Source organism: Rhodamnia argentea, chromosome 6, assembly GCF_020921035.1.
Source record: "Rhodamnia argentea isolate NSW1041297 chromosome 6, ASM2092103v1, whole genome shotgun sequence".
Lineage (NCBI taxonomy): Eukaryota > Viridiplantae > Streptophyta > Magnoliopsida > Myrtales > Myrtaceae > Rhodamnia > Rhodamnia argentea.
Genome location: NC_063155.1, coordinates 22,082,926 through 22,097,868, shown reverse-complemented (window position 1 = coordinate 22,097,868; position 14,943 = coordinate 22,082,926). Strand labels below are relative to the sequence as shown.

At 40.8% G+C, this 14,943-nt stretch overlaps 1 protein-coding gene across 1 annotated transcript in view; it reads left to right on the top strand.

The window, feature by feature from the left end:
• Positions 1-14,943, top strand: part of LOC115734303 (serine/threonine-protein phosphatase BSL3) — a 22,051-nt gene extending 7,108 nt beyond the window's left edge. Inside the window, exons 2-22 of the mRNA XM_030665028.2 lie at positions 3,219-3,867; positions 4,798-4,858; positions 4,950-5,028; positions 5,667-5,746; positions 5,828-5,922; positions 6,031-6,130; positions 6,250-6,319; positions 6,580-6,681; positions 6,761-6,842; positions 8,027-8,206; positions 9,328-9,598; positions 9,699-9,939; positions 10,044-10,214; positions 10,898-11,136; positions 12,159-12,243; positions 12,840-12,938; positions 13,027-13,226; positions 13,325-13,400; positions 13,605-13,740; positions 14,029-14,168; positions 14,276-14,943. Of these exons, the coding sequence (XP_030520888.1) occupies positions 3,444-3,867; positions 4,798-4,858; positions 4,950-5,028; positions 5,667-5,746; positions 5,828-5,922; positions 6,031-6,130; positions 6,250-6,319; positions 6,580-6,681; positions 6,761-6,842; positions 8,027-8,206; positions 9,328-9,598; positions 9,699-9,939; positions 10,044-10,214; positions 10,898-11,136; positions 12,159-12,243; positions 12,840-12,938; positions 13,027-13,226; positions 13,325-13,400; positions 13,605-13,740; positions 14,029-14,168; positions 14,276-14,359 (3,015 nt within the window). The 5' untranslated portion in view covers positions 3,219-3,443 and the 3' untranslated portion in view covers positions 14,360-14,943. The remainder of the gene's footprint in view (positions 1-3,218; positions 3,868-4,797; positions 4,859-4,949; positions 5,029-5,666; positions 5,747-5,827; positions 5,923-6,030; positions 6,131-6,249; positions 6,320-6,579; positions 6,682-6,760; positions 6,843-8,026; positions 8,207-9,327; positions 9,599-9,698; positions 9,940-10,043; positions 10,215-10,897; positions 11,137-12,158; positions 12,244-12,839; positions 12,939-13,026; positions 13,227-13,324; positions 13,401-13,604; positions 13,741-14,028; positions 14,169-14,275) is intronic.

The window sequence follows — 14,943 nt, the reverse complement described above, 5'->3', positions numbered from 1 at the left end:
AGGTCTTCACGGTTGGCATGGGATGTCGCAACCTATTTTTCTCGGCATAGTTAGAATATCATATGTTTATGGGTATTGCCCAAAAAGTGGCCAATCAATTTAGATGAGGGCTCTCCCAAGCCCATACCTCGCGTGATGTAGGATTTCAATATTTACAAGAGTCACCACTAGCATATGAGAGTCAGCTAGAAACCAATTGAGACGTGAGGGTGTCACCTTGATTTCTACATGATCATAGATTCTAAGATCGGGAGCTTGTCTAAGTTAATAGCCTAATTAACACCCTTTTGATACCTACCTAGTTGGTTGTTTTTCAAAGTGATCATGCATTATGAATAGCCATTTAATATTGGAGGAGTCACCAATACTAAGTAATCATGCAAACGTTTTTGCGATTTTCTTTTTATCGAGATTATAGTCTAATGTTAACCTAACTATAAGAAAGCGATTAACATCCAATTTATTGAAATACAATACAATAAGTAAGCACCGAAATATTTAAAACATCTAACTAAGTGCTGGAAATGAAAACTTGTAATCCATCAGGTATATAGTTACACTACCGATCAAAAACCCCGAGACGTGATCGGATGTACAAAAATGAGATCTGGTTGGACACTCGTCCATCATCACGGAACAAGTATAAGAAAACGCTAATTGGACTAAAAGGCAATAAAAGACATTTTCCTAGCATATCCTTGTTTTTTCATTTTTTTTTCGATTTTTTTATGTTTTATTTTATTTATTACTATATAGAATTGTACCTCGTCAAGTTTCCATACTCGGACCAAGTCAGGCTTGCTGCATTGTCTCTTTCTGATTTTAATTTATAGGGAGAAGTAAATTTCTTTTTTTTTTTTATTTCTTCAAGCGACTCTAAAATTACTCTCGGAGCAAAAAAGCTTCAGAAATTAAAAAAAGAATGAAGTTGTGTAATCAAATGAATTTCTGCTCCAAAAGTATTTTTGTAGCAGAAATTCTACTAGATAACTGTTGTCATGCACACCCTTCTTTACCGTCAAAACGACTTGGAAAAGAATAGTTCTCGAGAGTCGCTAAAAAAAAAAATAATAACAAGATCTTTCCGGGTCAAGGCAGTTCGGCCCGAACTCGAGTCACACGTGTCAGGATAATTAGACTCCATCGTGGCGGGAATTAAATTGGAAAATTGCTGCTTCTTTAATACCAAGTGCAAAATTATATATTTATTATTATTATTGTATTTTTTTTTTTTTTTAAGAGAGAAGGGCATTCAAGAGCACAGCAAAATGAGAGTTATGCTCTGTTTTTTGGCTAGGCACGTGTCAAAGATTCTCTCTCCATCCTGACGTGTTTGAATAATGAAACTGAAACTGTCCACCTACGTTCGAGGCCAGGATCGGAGAAGTAGGCCCAAATTTGGAAGTGGTCGTGCCTCTCGCCATGTCGTGCCATCTGTCGCCACAAAGCCCCACCATGCCCATGCCCCCCCGCGTGAACGTTTTTCCCCATTGTCCCCCCCCATCACATGCCGTGCATATATGCCTACGGATGAGATGGCGTGTCGTTGGGAAAAAAAAAAAACATCCGACAAGACTCTCCGAATTATATCTATTACGACACGTTTATATTAATTTTTTTTTTTGTGATGTCAAGAGGCTTTAAACTATGTCCATTGTGATGTATTTGCTATGAACTTTTTCTCGTGACGTTAAGACGCTCGGACTTGTACATTTGCCCCATATCGAGGTTTCGTTACATGATTTTTCGATCAAAACGATGTTGTTTTTATTTGACTCGAGCCACGTGGGCGTCATGTCGACAACGCTCGTCTTCCGTCATTTAATAGCTGTTCGTTGATAGAATCGTGGCGGAGGGTAAATGTGCATGTACAAATTTATGATTTTTAGTGTCGCGATAAAAGTTTAGGGTAGATGTGATACAATGGACATAATTCGAGATTTTTTTTTTTGTGATTTTTACGGTAATTGAGAGTGGAGACGCATAGTTTGGTCAGAGATTTACTTTTGAACTCGTATTTAGTAGATATAATTTGTTGAAATTGGAAAAAATTGGATGGTTGTGTGTTTGGAATAGCAAAGCTCGTGTAAATGAAGATGACATGACCGGCGCTTGTTCATCATTTGATATGTAGCTCGCTTGGTAAAATATCGGTTGTTTCCACATCACTCGTACTGCAGACCTAGCAATATTCGCTAATCACTTTTGAATAAGTAAACTATTTATGTCGAATTTATCCGATGTTGTCGTCCCAAAAACAAGAAAAAAAAAACCTTGTTTAGCTCCTAAAATAATACCGACGCTTGCGAAAAGCAACGTCGCTGCGCAAAATGGTGATTGGGCACGAATTTGCTGCTAATTTCCAATCAAAATCGTCACCGAAGATTAAAAAAAAAAGCGCAGAAAATTAAAGACTAAGCGTTGACGCGTTTCCAAATAGGAACCAACATCCCGCGGCTTCATCGCGCTCGCACGTGCCGGGTCCCGCTGGCGCGTGCACCGCACCTCCCGCCCCGCCGAGCGTGGTTTACGCGACTTTTCCCCCCAAGAAGGCATACCGTTAGCTGCCGACCTCGTCCCGGTTCATCCGGTCACGATATGTCCCGCTCCCAGCGCCGCCCCACGGCGGCCCACGCCCCGTTTCGGTACGCTCGTCAACCGGTTCGTCCCGGTGGACAAGTCCCCCCCCCGCCCTAATTCGCAAGCTTTGCCGCTCTGGACTGAGGAGGGCGACGCCCGGTGGGCCAATCAGCGACCGCGCGAAGAGAGAGAAAGACGGAAGAATAATCAAATCCAGTCTTTCTTCGTCGCAAGAGAAAAACGCGGGCGTTTAATTTTTTAATTTTTATTTTCGCGAAAAATAAAGGGCAACTTTATAGAAATCAAATTATTTTAATTATTCAATTATGTTGCATCACTGTATCTACTTAGCCACTGCGGTTTTTAGATAGAGGAAAATCTGAATGAAAATACATGCAATTCGTTTTCCGTAGAGAGAGAAAGACAGAGGAAGAGAGAGAGAGGGGGGGGTCGTTTTTGGGGCTTCGGCTAGAGAGAGAAAGTGATTTGTGTGTGTGCGTTTTCGGAGTTCTTCTTCTTCTTCGTCGTGATTGTCTCCGTCCCCGTTCTATTCCTCGTCTTGCCTCTAGAGAGAGAGAGGAGGGGGGAGGGAGAATTGGCAACCTAAAACCTAGAACCGGCGCTTTTCTCTCTCTATACTTTTTTTTTCTCTCTCTCTCGGAAAGTTTTTTCCCCGGGAAGCTTTCGTCGGATTCTGCATCCGCCGCCGAGGAGTGGTTGATTTTTTTTTTTTGGTGTTCGCGTCTTGCTTAGGGTTTTTGAATTGGCGGAGTGGATTGGGGAATGTCGATCGGGAGCTCCAATTCGGGGAGCTGGTAGTTCCGATCTCGAAGTTAGGGCTTGAATCGAAGGGCGCGAATACGATGGAGGTCGATTCCTCGATGGCGACTGATGCCGATCACGATCTGGCGGTCCAGAACCACAACAACGGTCCGTCTCAGCCGGCGGCGATGAGGGAGCAGCAGCAGCTCGCGGAGCAGCCTCAAGCCGGAGGTGGATCTCCCGGGGCCGCGGCGCCTGGGCAGCCGCCGCAGCCGGTGCAGCAGAGCCCCGTGGTTGGGCCGAGGCCAGCCCCGACGTACTCAGTGGTGAACGCGATATTAGAGAAGAAAGAGGATGGCCCTGGGCCAAGGTGTGGCCACACGTTAACTGCGGTGGCTGCCGTCGGAGAGGAGGGGGCTCCGGGTTACATTGGGCCGAGGCTGATTCTGTTTGGCGGTGCCACTGCTCTTGAGGGCAATTCTGCAGCTTCAGGAGCTCCGTCATCAGCTGGAAACGCCGGAATCAGTAAGCTGTGACTTTCTATGTGGTTTTTGTCGTATCTCTTTCACCTGTTTGATCTAGTCTCGAGAATGCCTCCTAGCTGCGGGAAGCAATGAGCTTGTTTGGCTTATGGATGCCATATTTATTTGTGTTCGAACTCTGGTTTAGCTTTTGATGAAAGTTACATAGTTTTGCTTGCGGTTTTATATGAATGCTTCATCATTGCTGCCTTCACGGCCATGAGTTCAAGTTTTCGTTGTGTTGGTCATTCAAGCATCAGGTTTGGACGTTGGCATTTTGACTTTATTTGTGGTTGTTGAACTCCTCACTGGTGCTGAATCTTCATGTTCTATGTGCCGTGGGACTTGGTTTTCTGCTTTTTTATTTTTTATTTTTGGATTTGTTATGACTGAGCATCGTATGCATTTCATCTTACATCGTAATATAACAGTTGTTGTCTTGCTGCATTTTGAGCTCTCCATGACATCCTTGCGCAGAGTCATTCCATATCTCTTAGGTTCCAAGAAAATCATGTTACATCTGCATTCTTTTCGTGAACTTCGTTTAGTTTCTTCATGTTGCCACCTGTGTTCACGTGCTCATTTAAAGTGCTGTGTGGTAATGTTACTTATGACTCTTGAGATGCCCATGTACTGAAATTTGATTAGTTGTGGAAGGAACTGTGCACGACCTTTTTGTTCTGCATAGGGACAAGTGATTTTCGTCGAGTCCTTATTGGTTATACTCCTAAAATGAAACCATGTGAAATTGAGGACCTGCATGCTAAAAATCTAGAAATGTCATGGTTAAGTTATACTGTCTATCAATGTGTTGGTAAGCAATAGGCTATAGCGTCTTATGGGCGAGACTGTTATCCATGAGAAATTTCTTATTCCAATTTCATAGAAATGTTTGTGCTGCGAGATGTAATGACCATTTCTGGGTGGGTTGCAGGACTTGCTGGTGCCACTGCTGATGTGCACTGTTATGATGTCTTGACAAATAAGTGGTCTAGGTACACCCATGAACTGGGATAATATTTTCTTAATATACTCTGGGATTTCTATTCGTCAAGATTTTAGTGCTTATTTGATGCTATTTTGCAGGATTACTCCATTTGGAGAACCACCCACACCAAGAGCAGCCCATGTGGCTTGTGCTGTGGGAACTATGGTTGTCATTCAGGTTAGCATATGATTCATCCCTTGAAGTTCATTTGTCTTATGTAATGTTGACTCAATCTCTGCTTGTTATATATTTTCATCAAATCTTTTGTCTGCTTAGTTGGATTTAAAGGTCTAAGAACTTGTTTCAAGAGAACACAGTTTGTGCTGCAAAATGCTGTTTATAGAGCACAACCCATTAATTTTAGTCTTCTTGGAGGAAATGTGATGCGTTTGCCGCCCCCAACCCTGCTCTACTTTCTAGGCCAAAGCTCTTTATAATTCTTCCACTGGAACCATGAAGAATTATTAACCTTTTCTCTTCCACTTCATAATTCTTGGAGGAAATGTGATGTGATGTGTTCACTAGCATGTTATCAATCAGCGCCTTCGGTTCAGTGAAGTTAAACAAAGAAATTGCCCATTCACGTGCATTCTGATTAGGCCTTTTATGAGGATAGCATGAATAGGGAAAACTTTGTCTTTATTTTGACTTCCCCTATCAAAAAGAAAGCAATTCTCTTAGATGAGAGGATTCACTTGAAGCAATAACAGGCTCCTAATATCTAGGAAATCATTCAACATAACCTATTGTATTTGACACTAACAAATAACTCAAAATTTTGAAATTCTCAAATTGAAGTGTTTCATTGAACACAGGGTGGAATTGGTCCAGCTGGCTTGTCTGCTGAGGATCTTCATGTTCTCGATCTTACACAGCAAAGACCAAGATGGCATAGGTTGGATGCAGAGTGCTTTCATTTATGAGATATCTTTTTGTGATTACATCACCTCCTTATGTAGCTATTGGTTCTATCCAGAGTTGTTGTTCAAGGTCCTGGCCCAGGGCCTCGGTATGGACATGTTATGGCCCTGGTGGGGCAAAGATATCTCATGGCAATTGGCGGAAATGATGGTAAGTCTTTCTATTGGATGGCAGTTATGTTATTTATTGTAGATCAGTTACTTAGCTGTTTCTGTGGATTTCAATAATATTGTGGTGTTTTTTTTTTCCCTTTGCCAGGGAAGAGACCTTTGGCTGATGTATGGGCCCTGGATACTGCTGCCAAACCCTATGAATGGAGGAAGCTAGAACCAGAAGGCGAGGGTCCACCTCCTTGCATGTATATGCCCAACCCTTCTGCTCCCCCCTCCTCACCCACCCTTGTTCACATGGATTATCTGCGTGTGCATATTATGACAATCTATTATCCTTGTGCTGATGCTCTGTACTTGTGCTTAGGTATGCAACTGCCAGTGCACGTTCCGATGGTCTTCTTCTGCTTTGTGGAGGGAGGGATGCAAGTAGCGTGGTGAGTGCAAACTTTCCCTCTTTCCGACCTTCTTTCTACTTGCTACCCTCCTCTCTCTCTCTCTCTCTCTCTCTCTCTCTCTTACATGCATCTGGATGTGTATTTTTATTCATCAGTTCACATTTGCTTTAGCATGCTGACTGACCACAGTGCCTGAAATACTTGCTTCAGCTAACTAATATAACTATAACAGGCCACTTTCCATTTCCTCCAGGAATAGAGTTGATTTTTTGCCTTTGGTGTTCCTCTTGCTTTTGCAGCCACTGGCAAGTGCGTATGGACTCGCCAAACATAGGGATGGCCGATGGGAGTGGGCCATTGCCCCTGGTGTTTCCCCATCTCCGAGATACCAGCATGCAGCGGTGGGTTTTTCATGCATTTGTACGTGTTTTTGTTAGTTTGGGGGTAAAACTTCTCATTTTGATCCGGTCATTCATTTAGGTCTTCGTTAATGCTCGTCTCCATGTATCTGGAGGTGCACTTGGCGGTGGACGAATGGTAGAGGACTCGTCAAGTGTTGCTGGTACTTGATTATTGCGTCTTTAATTTAAGAATTCCGTTCCTTTGGTATCAAAAATTGGCATTTAAAGGATTCACGCTTTAAATAATCTCCAAGAGTTAAAAGCGGAAATAGATAATTTGCATGTAGTTTGGCATTTCCATTTCTTGTGCGTGTACTGTATTCACATTTCCTCAGGTTTGCAATTCGTTCACTGCTGCTTTTTTGCTGCAAATCTGATTCTCTTAGGCTTCGTTTGTTTTGCGGGACAGGAATGAGTTTGAAATATTTTTTTCTAAAAACGATCTTTTTTATTGCTTGAAATAACTGGTCGATGAGTTCATTCTCGACAGCAATTTTCGTCTAAACATTTTCGTGAACGATGAAAATCGTTCATTTATTTTTGTAAGAGATACTAGCGAATATTTTTAGGAAAATATTTTCCAAATCATTAATTTTCTGCGAAGCAAACGTAGCTGTAGTTTGATTGTTTTTTCCTGGTTAGATGGAAATGAATATAGGTGATACCTATGTAAAGTTATTTTCACTAAACTTTTCAGGCTGTAGTTAGTCGTAGAAGAGTGACTTATGGTGTCATTCACTTTCTGTTATTCTTCGTCTCTTGTGGCTCAATATGACATCTCTTGTGGGAAACTATTTTAGGTCCAGCTGATTTCTCATGCATAGAAAGATTCATTGCTTCTACTGGAGTTATTTTCACTTGTTAATTTGAAGATTGGCACTCCTAAGCACTCTAGAATTGGCCATCTATCTCAGTCCCTTTACAAATTCTCTCTCTCTCTCTCTCATGCCCGCACACTTGCATGTGTATATAGATACATGTGTGCTCTCTGCTGAAGGTGTCTCTGTATATACTCTCTTGCGTGCTCTGGGAGATTTTTATTTGGTTTGATGTTCACCTGCTATGTAGAGGACGTGACTAGCATTCTGGAAAAAGGTCAACAAAAGAGTTAGTTAAGTCTAAATGATTCACTTCGGGATCATTATATCTCTGTAGTTTCTATGTTGTACCAATGGTACTTAATCTTCCATTATGAAACATTGGAAGACGTACTAGGATTTACAAAATATTCTGCAATGGTCTGTTTTGTTTTCGTTGTATGTTCTCATTTGATATAGTTGTACATTTCAAGTGTGTCCCATTTACAACTCATGCTGATTATTAAGTTGCTACCTTGTGTTTGTAGTGTTGGATACTGCTGCTGGTGTTTGGTGTGATACCAAGTCTGTCGTTACTAGTCCTAGAACAGGCAGATACAGTGCTGATGCAGCTGGTGGCGATGCTGCAGTTGAGCTGACAAGGCGCTGCAGGCATGCAGCAGCTGCTATTGGTGATCTAATATTCATTTATGGTGGCTTGCGTGGTGGTAAGAGATGATTCTGCACATTGAGTTATGTCTGTCAATTTTGCCCTTTATTTGCACTAATTGGGATGTTATAGGAATAACATGTCATGACTCATGGGTCAATTGGCTTGCTCAAAACTAGACGATATATCTTCTGGCTAGAATGAGCCCAAGGCTGGGCCTAAAAGTCTCTGTCCAAGCCTGCCTAGCATAATGAAATCAAAGCCCAATTCAGTGGGCCTTTGAGATGATAATTTGCGTGCCTGTCTTCATTTTTTCACATGGCCTTGGTGTTCTTAGCCAACGGGGCATAATCATGTCTAAGCCCAGCCCAACATATTGGGTGAGCCTAATGGAGTGTTTGCTCGGCAGGCCTATTATAAGGTCTACTGTTTGTTTGTATCTCTTAGCTTCTATTGTATGCACTAGTTTGATAAGCACAGAAAAATCTGAAGATTATATAGTTCCAGATCATTTGGTAAATGTTCTGTAGCATGTCTGTGCTCTAACAATGGTTATGCGGAAATCGAGACCGATGATCTTAGGGTTTGGTTTTGAGTTGGGGTATAATCGCGGATTATGAATTAATTACTTGCAATGACTTTGGAAAATTGTTTTTCGAATGAGTTAGCGATGCACACATTAGATGAAATGTAATAGGAAACACTTGATGCTACTCTCGAGTAAAAGTGAAGATAGAAAGTCAGAAGATTCTTTGAGCGGACCTTAAGGGAGCCCCCTTGCGGCTTTGGTTGTGATCATGAGTTTTCACTTCCTCTATTTAAGAGATGGAGAATTCCCATCCCTGCAAGTTTGTGTTGTAAGAAAAAATTTCTATGCTGCATCAGAATTTATCTGGTTCTGAGCAGATGTCAAATCATTGATTGCACATAAAAAATAGTTGTATCCATTGTCTCTTTAAAGATCCTCCTTACTTTTCGATTACTGATCAACTCTCTCTCTTGCATGGGGAGATGACAGTTTTGTGTACTCAACAGGATTCTTGGGTGAAGATCCTGTTTTTTGTTTGGCATTTGGGGTAGTCTGTCAAATCTTGATCTGAAACTGCAATTTGTTCTTCTACTGCAGTCTGTATAGTGATATATCACACAGTAACACGGTGATGCGTGGTATTGTGATAGGTGTCTTGCTGGATGACCTGCTTGTTGCTGAAGATCTGGCTGCCGCAGAGACGACTACTGCAGCTTCACATGCTGCTGCTGCAGCTGCTGCATCGAATTCTCAATCACCACGGCTAACAGGAAGATATGGTTATGTTGATGAAAGAACAAGACAGATGACTGAGGCAGTCCCTGATGGTGCAGTTGTTCTCGGAAACCCAGTCGCTCCCCCTGTAAATGGTGATATGTATACTGACATAAGCACTGAAAATGCCATGCTCCAGGGATCACGGTAAAGTAGCATTCTACCATTTTGTGGTGTGACATTAAAATCACACTGCTTTTGTCTCCTCAATTAATTCACGGAACTAATGGTTGGTGATATTCTGCAGGAGAATGGCTAAGGGTGTTGAAGACTTGGTTAAAGCATCAGCAGCAGAAGCTGAGGCTATTAGTGCTACTTTGGCAGCTGCAAAGGCCCGGCAAGTTAATGGAGAAGTTGAGTCACCGGACAGGGATCGTGGTGCAGAGGCTACTCCCAGTGGGAAGCAATTATCTTCTTCTATTAAAATACCTGATTCTACTGGTCCAAATAACCTTGCCCCAGCTGGAGTGCGGTTGCATCATAGAGCTGTTAGTATCTGCCATTTCTCATTGTAGCAATGGGTTTCATAAGTTTATTATCTCGGAAAGTAACTTGCATGTTTCTCTATGTGGTTTTCTCTATAAATTTTCAGGTGGTTGTAGCTGCAGAAACTGGTGGAGCTTTAGGTGGCATGGTTAGACAACTTTCAATAGATCAATTTGAAAACGAAGGCAGGCGGGTCAGCTACGGAACGCCAGAGAGTGCTTCTGCAGCAAGAAAGTTGCTAGATCGACAAATGTCAATTAACAGTGTGCCCAAGAAGGTAGCGAGGATTATTTATAATCATGTGCTTTGACATTTGATGGGCTGTGGCAAACTGATCCATGAATTGGTCATAGTAACTAGGTTTACATCATTGACATTTGAAACATCTGTGAGGAACTGATCCATGCAATGACTGCAACTGGTTATACTTACTAGGTTTATGTCATCATCACCTCTAGCCTTGATGAGATAACTCCTCTGGTTTGTACTTCACGTTGTTTGAATTCTACAGCACTAGACTTATTGAATATTAATCTTCCCGTGGATGCTTTAGCATTTTGGGTTGCATGTTTTGGTCTCGTTGATCCTTTGATATTTTGTCACCAATCATCGCATGATCTTTCGTGATTCAGTTATCTATTCCTGAATGAATATAAGCTGGGCTTGCTGTGGTTTTTGTATTTATGGATACACAATTTTGAAAATTGCACCTGCGAAGTGGGCATGGAGAAGACTGCTTGGATACATTTGAGTGGCCATGGTTAAATTTTCCTTTTGTCAATATGAGGGTCAACTCACTGTGCATATTCCATTTTGGACAGATGCATGATCCATTTTGGACAGATGCCTATAATTGATAATGGTTATAGTTTTCATTGAGAATGCTATTCAAGATTGAAACTAAGTTGCTATTCAAGATTGAAACTAAGTTCGTGTGTTTTTCTTGTTGCATCAATTAAGGTCATTGCACATCTCTTAAAGCCTCGTGGATGGAAGCCTCCAGTGCGCCGACAGTTTTTCTTAGATTGCAATGAAATTGCCGATCTTTGCGACAGTGCTGAGAGGATATTTTCTAGTGAACCTAGTGTTTTACAGCTTAAGGCTCCTATAAAGATTTTTGGTGATTTGCATGGTCAATTTGGAGATCTCATGCGTCTTTTTGATGAGTATGGGGCACCTTCAACTGCTGGGGATATTGCGTAAGTTTTTCTTCACAGATTATTCCCTGTTCCTAATCTGGATGTCTAAATTTTACCCAGAGATGTTATTAAATAAATAATGTGTCACTTGCTAAGTTTTGTAGTGTCTGATCTCTGATCTGGTCATTATGTACATCAATGTACCCACGAACTGTACATTGCCCACTGAAGTTTTCTTCCTCGTAGATTGAGGAAATGTAAATTATGTTACAAGTATGATGGGACCCGTCTTGGTACACAGTGCACAAGCTTGTGAATAGTCTATGGAGATACTAAATAATTGGGATTACTGGCGTTTGGAGCAACTTTGTAGTGATGGTTGTTGCTGGTTATCTTTGCAATGATGTCATGAGTTTGTCTATTCTCTGGCTTCATCCTTTGATTCCTTCTTGTTGCTTTGACTATTTTTATCTCATGCTCAGACACTCCTTTAAATCTATGCATATGAAATATTTGATTGTACTATGATGCTTAGAGTCTGAAAAGTGTTCTTAATTTCATGGTCAACCCGGAGGTTAAACATGACACTCCCCTTTTAAGGTTTGTTATTAATTTTTGTTGGCTGAAAGTGTCTGATCCTGTGAGAACTGTATGAGAAGATATTCATGAAAGCAACATGAAATTGTGAGTCCACCTTTATTTCATGGCGTTAGATATAACGGTATGCCTGTTGCACTCGCAATAGATTCTCTTTGAGACTTCTTAATTGAACATTGTTCAGAATAGGCAATGCAGTAAGTATCCTTGTTATGGACGCACCCTCATGTTCGAGTGATCTTATTTGGTTTCTACCTCTTAAGTAACTATTTATTTGTTCATGCCTGCTGGCTTAACTGCACCAAACATATATAAATATCCATGTGTCTATGCCTAGCGGTTGTGTTTATGGAAGAAATGTTTCATTTGCTAACAGATGCAATCCATATTAACACTTGGTTGTTCTTTGTCATCGTGATTTTTAGACTTTGGAATTACTAATTTCAAATAAATATCTTATAGAAAATGTTGATGAATGAATGCAGGTATATTGATTATCTATTCTTGGGAGATTATGTTGACCGTGGCCAACATAGTTTGGAAACCATCACTCTTCTGCTTGCTTTGAAGGTACTTTCTTGGAATAGATGATGATCTCCGAAATATTGTCCATATAACATCACAAAGTTATCAGCTTAACGAATACAGGGGATATTTTTCGAGACAAATTAATTAAGATTGATCTCACCTTGAAGAAAAATAAGCTGGAGAGTCAGCTTTTTTTATCTACTATAATGAAGTGTACTAATCTGAGAACGTTTCTGACCCCAAAAAGAAATCAAAAGGTTTTGAGAAAGAACAAAAATTGAAGCGAATCTTTCTTAATAAAGTTTAGCTAAATAAAATAATGAAAAGAACAATTTCTTTTTCTTAGATGAAAGATCAATTAAGATATAGGTAAATAACAAAATACATTAATTAAACTGAAAACTGAACCCGAGTTATTCTGGTATGACAGTGAAGAAAAATAGTAACTCATATATGAGCAATATGATATGAAAAGATGTAAGTTACCTAGATTTTGAATTCTCTCTTTTTTTCTTATATCAATAAGTTATTTTGAGAATTTTTGATCATGCATTGCCAACCCATGCTATTAGCTTACTTGTATTTTATTGTCGTTTAGCTGAATGGCAAAAGAGTCACCCCTTGGTTCGTTGTCACAGGTTGAGTATCCTAGTAATGTGCATTTAATTCGAGGGAACCATGAAGCTGCAGATATCAATGCTCTTTTTGGCTTCAGGATTGAGTGTATTGAGCGCATGGTACAGGATATTATGCATTGGAGGTTGTCTCTTATCTATAATAGAGTAAGTATCTCGCGGATATTAATTTTTGTGACTTGCTGAACAGGGTGAGAGAGATGGCATCTGGGCATGGCATCGGATAAATCGTCTGTTTAATTGGCTTCCTCTAGCTGCTCTAATTGAGAAGAAGATCATTTGCATGCATGGTGGTATTGGACGGTCCATTAATCATGTGGAACAGATTGAAAGTATCCAACGTCCTATTACCATGGAGGCTGGGTCTATTGTTCTCATGGATTTGTTATGGTAAGTGGCTGCTTACCTTAAATTGTCTGTTTAATTGGCTTCCTCTAGCTTCTCGTGTCAACCCTATGATTTACCTGCAATTTGTCCTTTCTCTTCAGGTCTGACCCAACAGAAAATGATAGCGTAGAAGGTCTTAGGCCAAATGCCAGAGGTCCAGGGTTGGTTACTTTCGGGGTGAGTGTTAACTTGCTGATCATCATGCATAGATCTCCCTTTTAGTATGAGATGGAGGTGAATATTCTACAATTGGTATTACCAATGTCTCCTTAATAGATGTCTGTTGCCCTACGTCACAGGCAGCTTTATTATCCTATGAGCTGAATATCATGCTTCGTTAGTCTTTATCTTGTCACACGGTCTGATGAAATTTGTTTGCAGCCTGATCGAGTGATGGAATTCTGCAACATCAATGATCTGCAGTTGATTGTGCGCGCTCACGAATGTGTGATGGATGGTTTTGAGCGTTTCGCTCAAGGACATTTAATTACTCTATTCTCGGCAACGAATTACTGTGGTATGGTCCTAATTGGTATTTTGGTCTACCCAAAGTTGCACATGGAATCATATTTTACTTTTTTAACTTTTTTACTTATGTAAATTCTGTTTGATAATGAAGGCTTTGAATTTTTAAACTCACAAGTTTCGATATTTAAGTCACTTGAAGTCATGTAGGAATTTTTCACGTAAAAGTTAAAAACACTATTTTTTTTTTCTTTGGGAAAGTCAAGATGTGCTTTTCTGCTGATAATAGGCCGACCCAAACAACTTACCTCCTGTTTCTAATGTGTTCCTGTGCTAACAGGTACTGCAAATAACGCGGGGGCAATATTGGTTTTGGGAAGAGATCTTGTTGTCGTTCCTAAACTCATTCATCCTTTGCCACCAGCCATCTCATCACCAGAAACATCACCCGAACGCCATATAGAAGACACATGGATGCAGGTACAGCCACCTCTATAGCTTTTTTTCTAGTCATAATCTCTCTCTCTCTCTCTCTCTCTCTCTCTCATGTTTCACGTTTAACTAGTTGGTCTCTTGATGAGATGCAGGAGCTCAATGCAAATAGACCTCCGACACCAACCAGAGGACGCCCTCAAGTCGCAAATGATCGGGGTTCTCTTGCTTGGATTTAACAACAGATGCTCTAGGTTGTGATTGTATACTCAATTCTGGCCTGCACTCCTCCCAGCTGTGTGGTCCACAGTGTATGGAGCATGGCGATCATATCATTGGAAACACGACTTGTAATTTTCAGTCGATGGGGGAAGTTCTGGCTCGGTTGAATTGAAATTTTGCCGTGATGGGTGGTGCATCGAGATGAGAATACAAGCTTGTGGACGAGTTGCAGGCGGAGGATTAGATTTTTGTATGTTTGATGTGCCGGGAGATGCAGTTTGGGTCTGCGCGCCACACTGTAAATTGAGCCACAGAGTAGAAGTTACAGTCTTGGTTGTTGTTCATGGGGTTTATAATGGGGGCGATATTCTTCCCCGTCAGTTTTATAATTTTTTTTTCTTGTTTTTGGTTTTCCTCGTTTAGGCCTATTATTCTTATAAATTTTTTTTTTTTTTCACAAACGTTCAAGAGGACTTGGGTTGTCTTGATGAGATATAATTATAGTCACCGTTGGGAGTCTTATGTATCATATGATGGGTATTGCTTCGTGTAATTTGTACAATGTAACTTAGTGTGAAGGACAAGGAATTGCTTTTGTTGG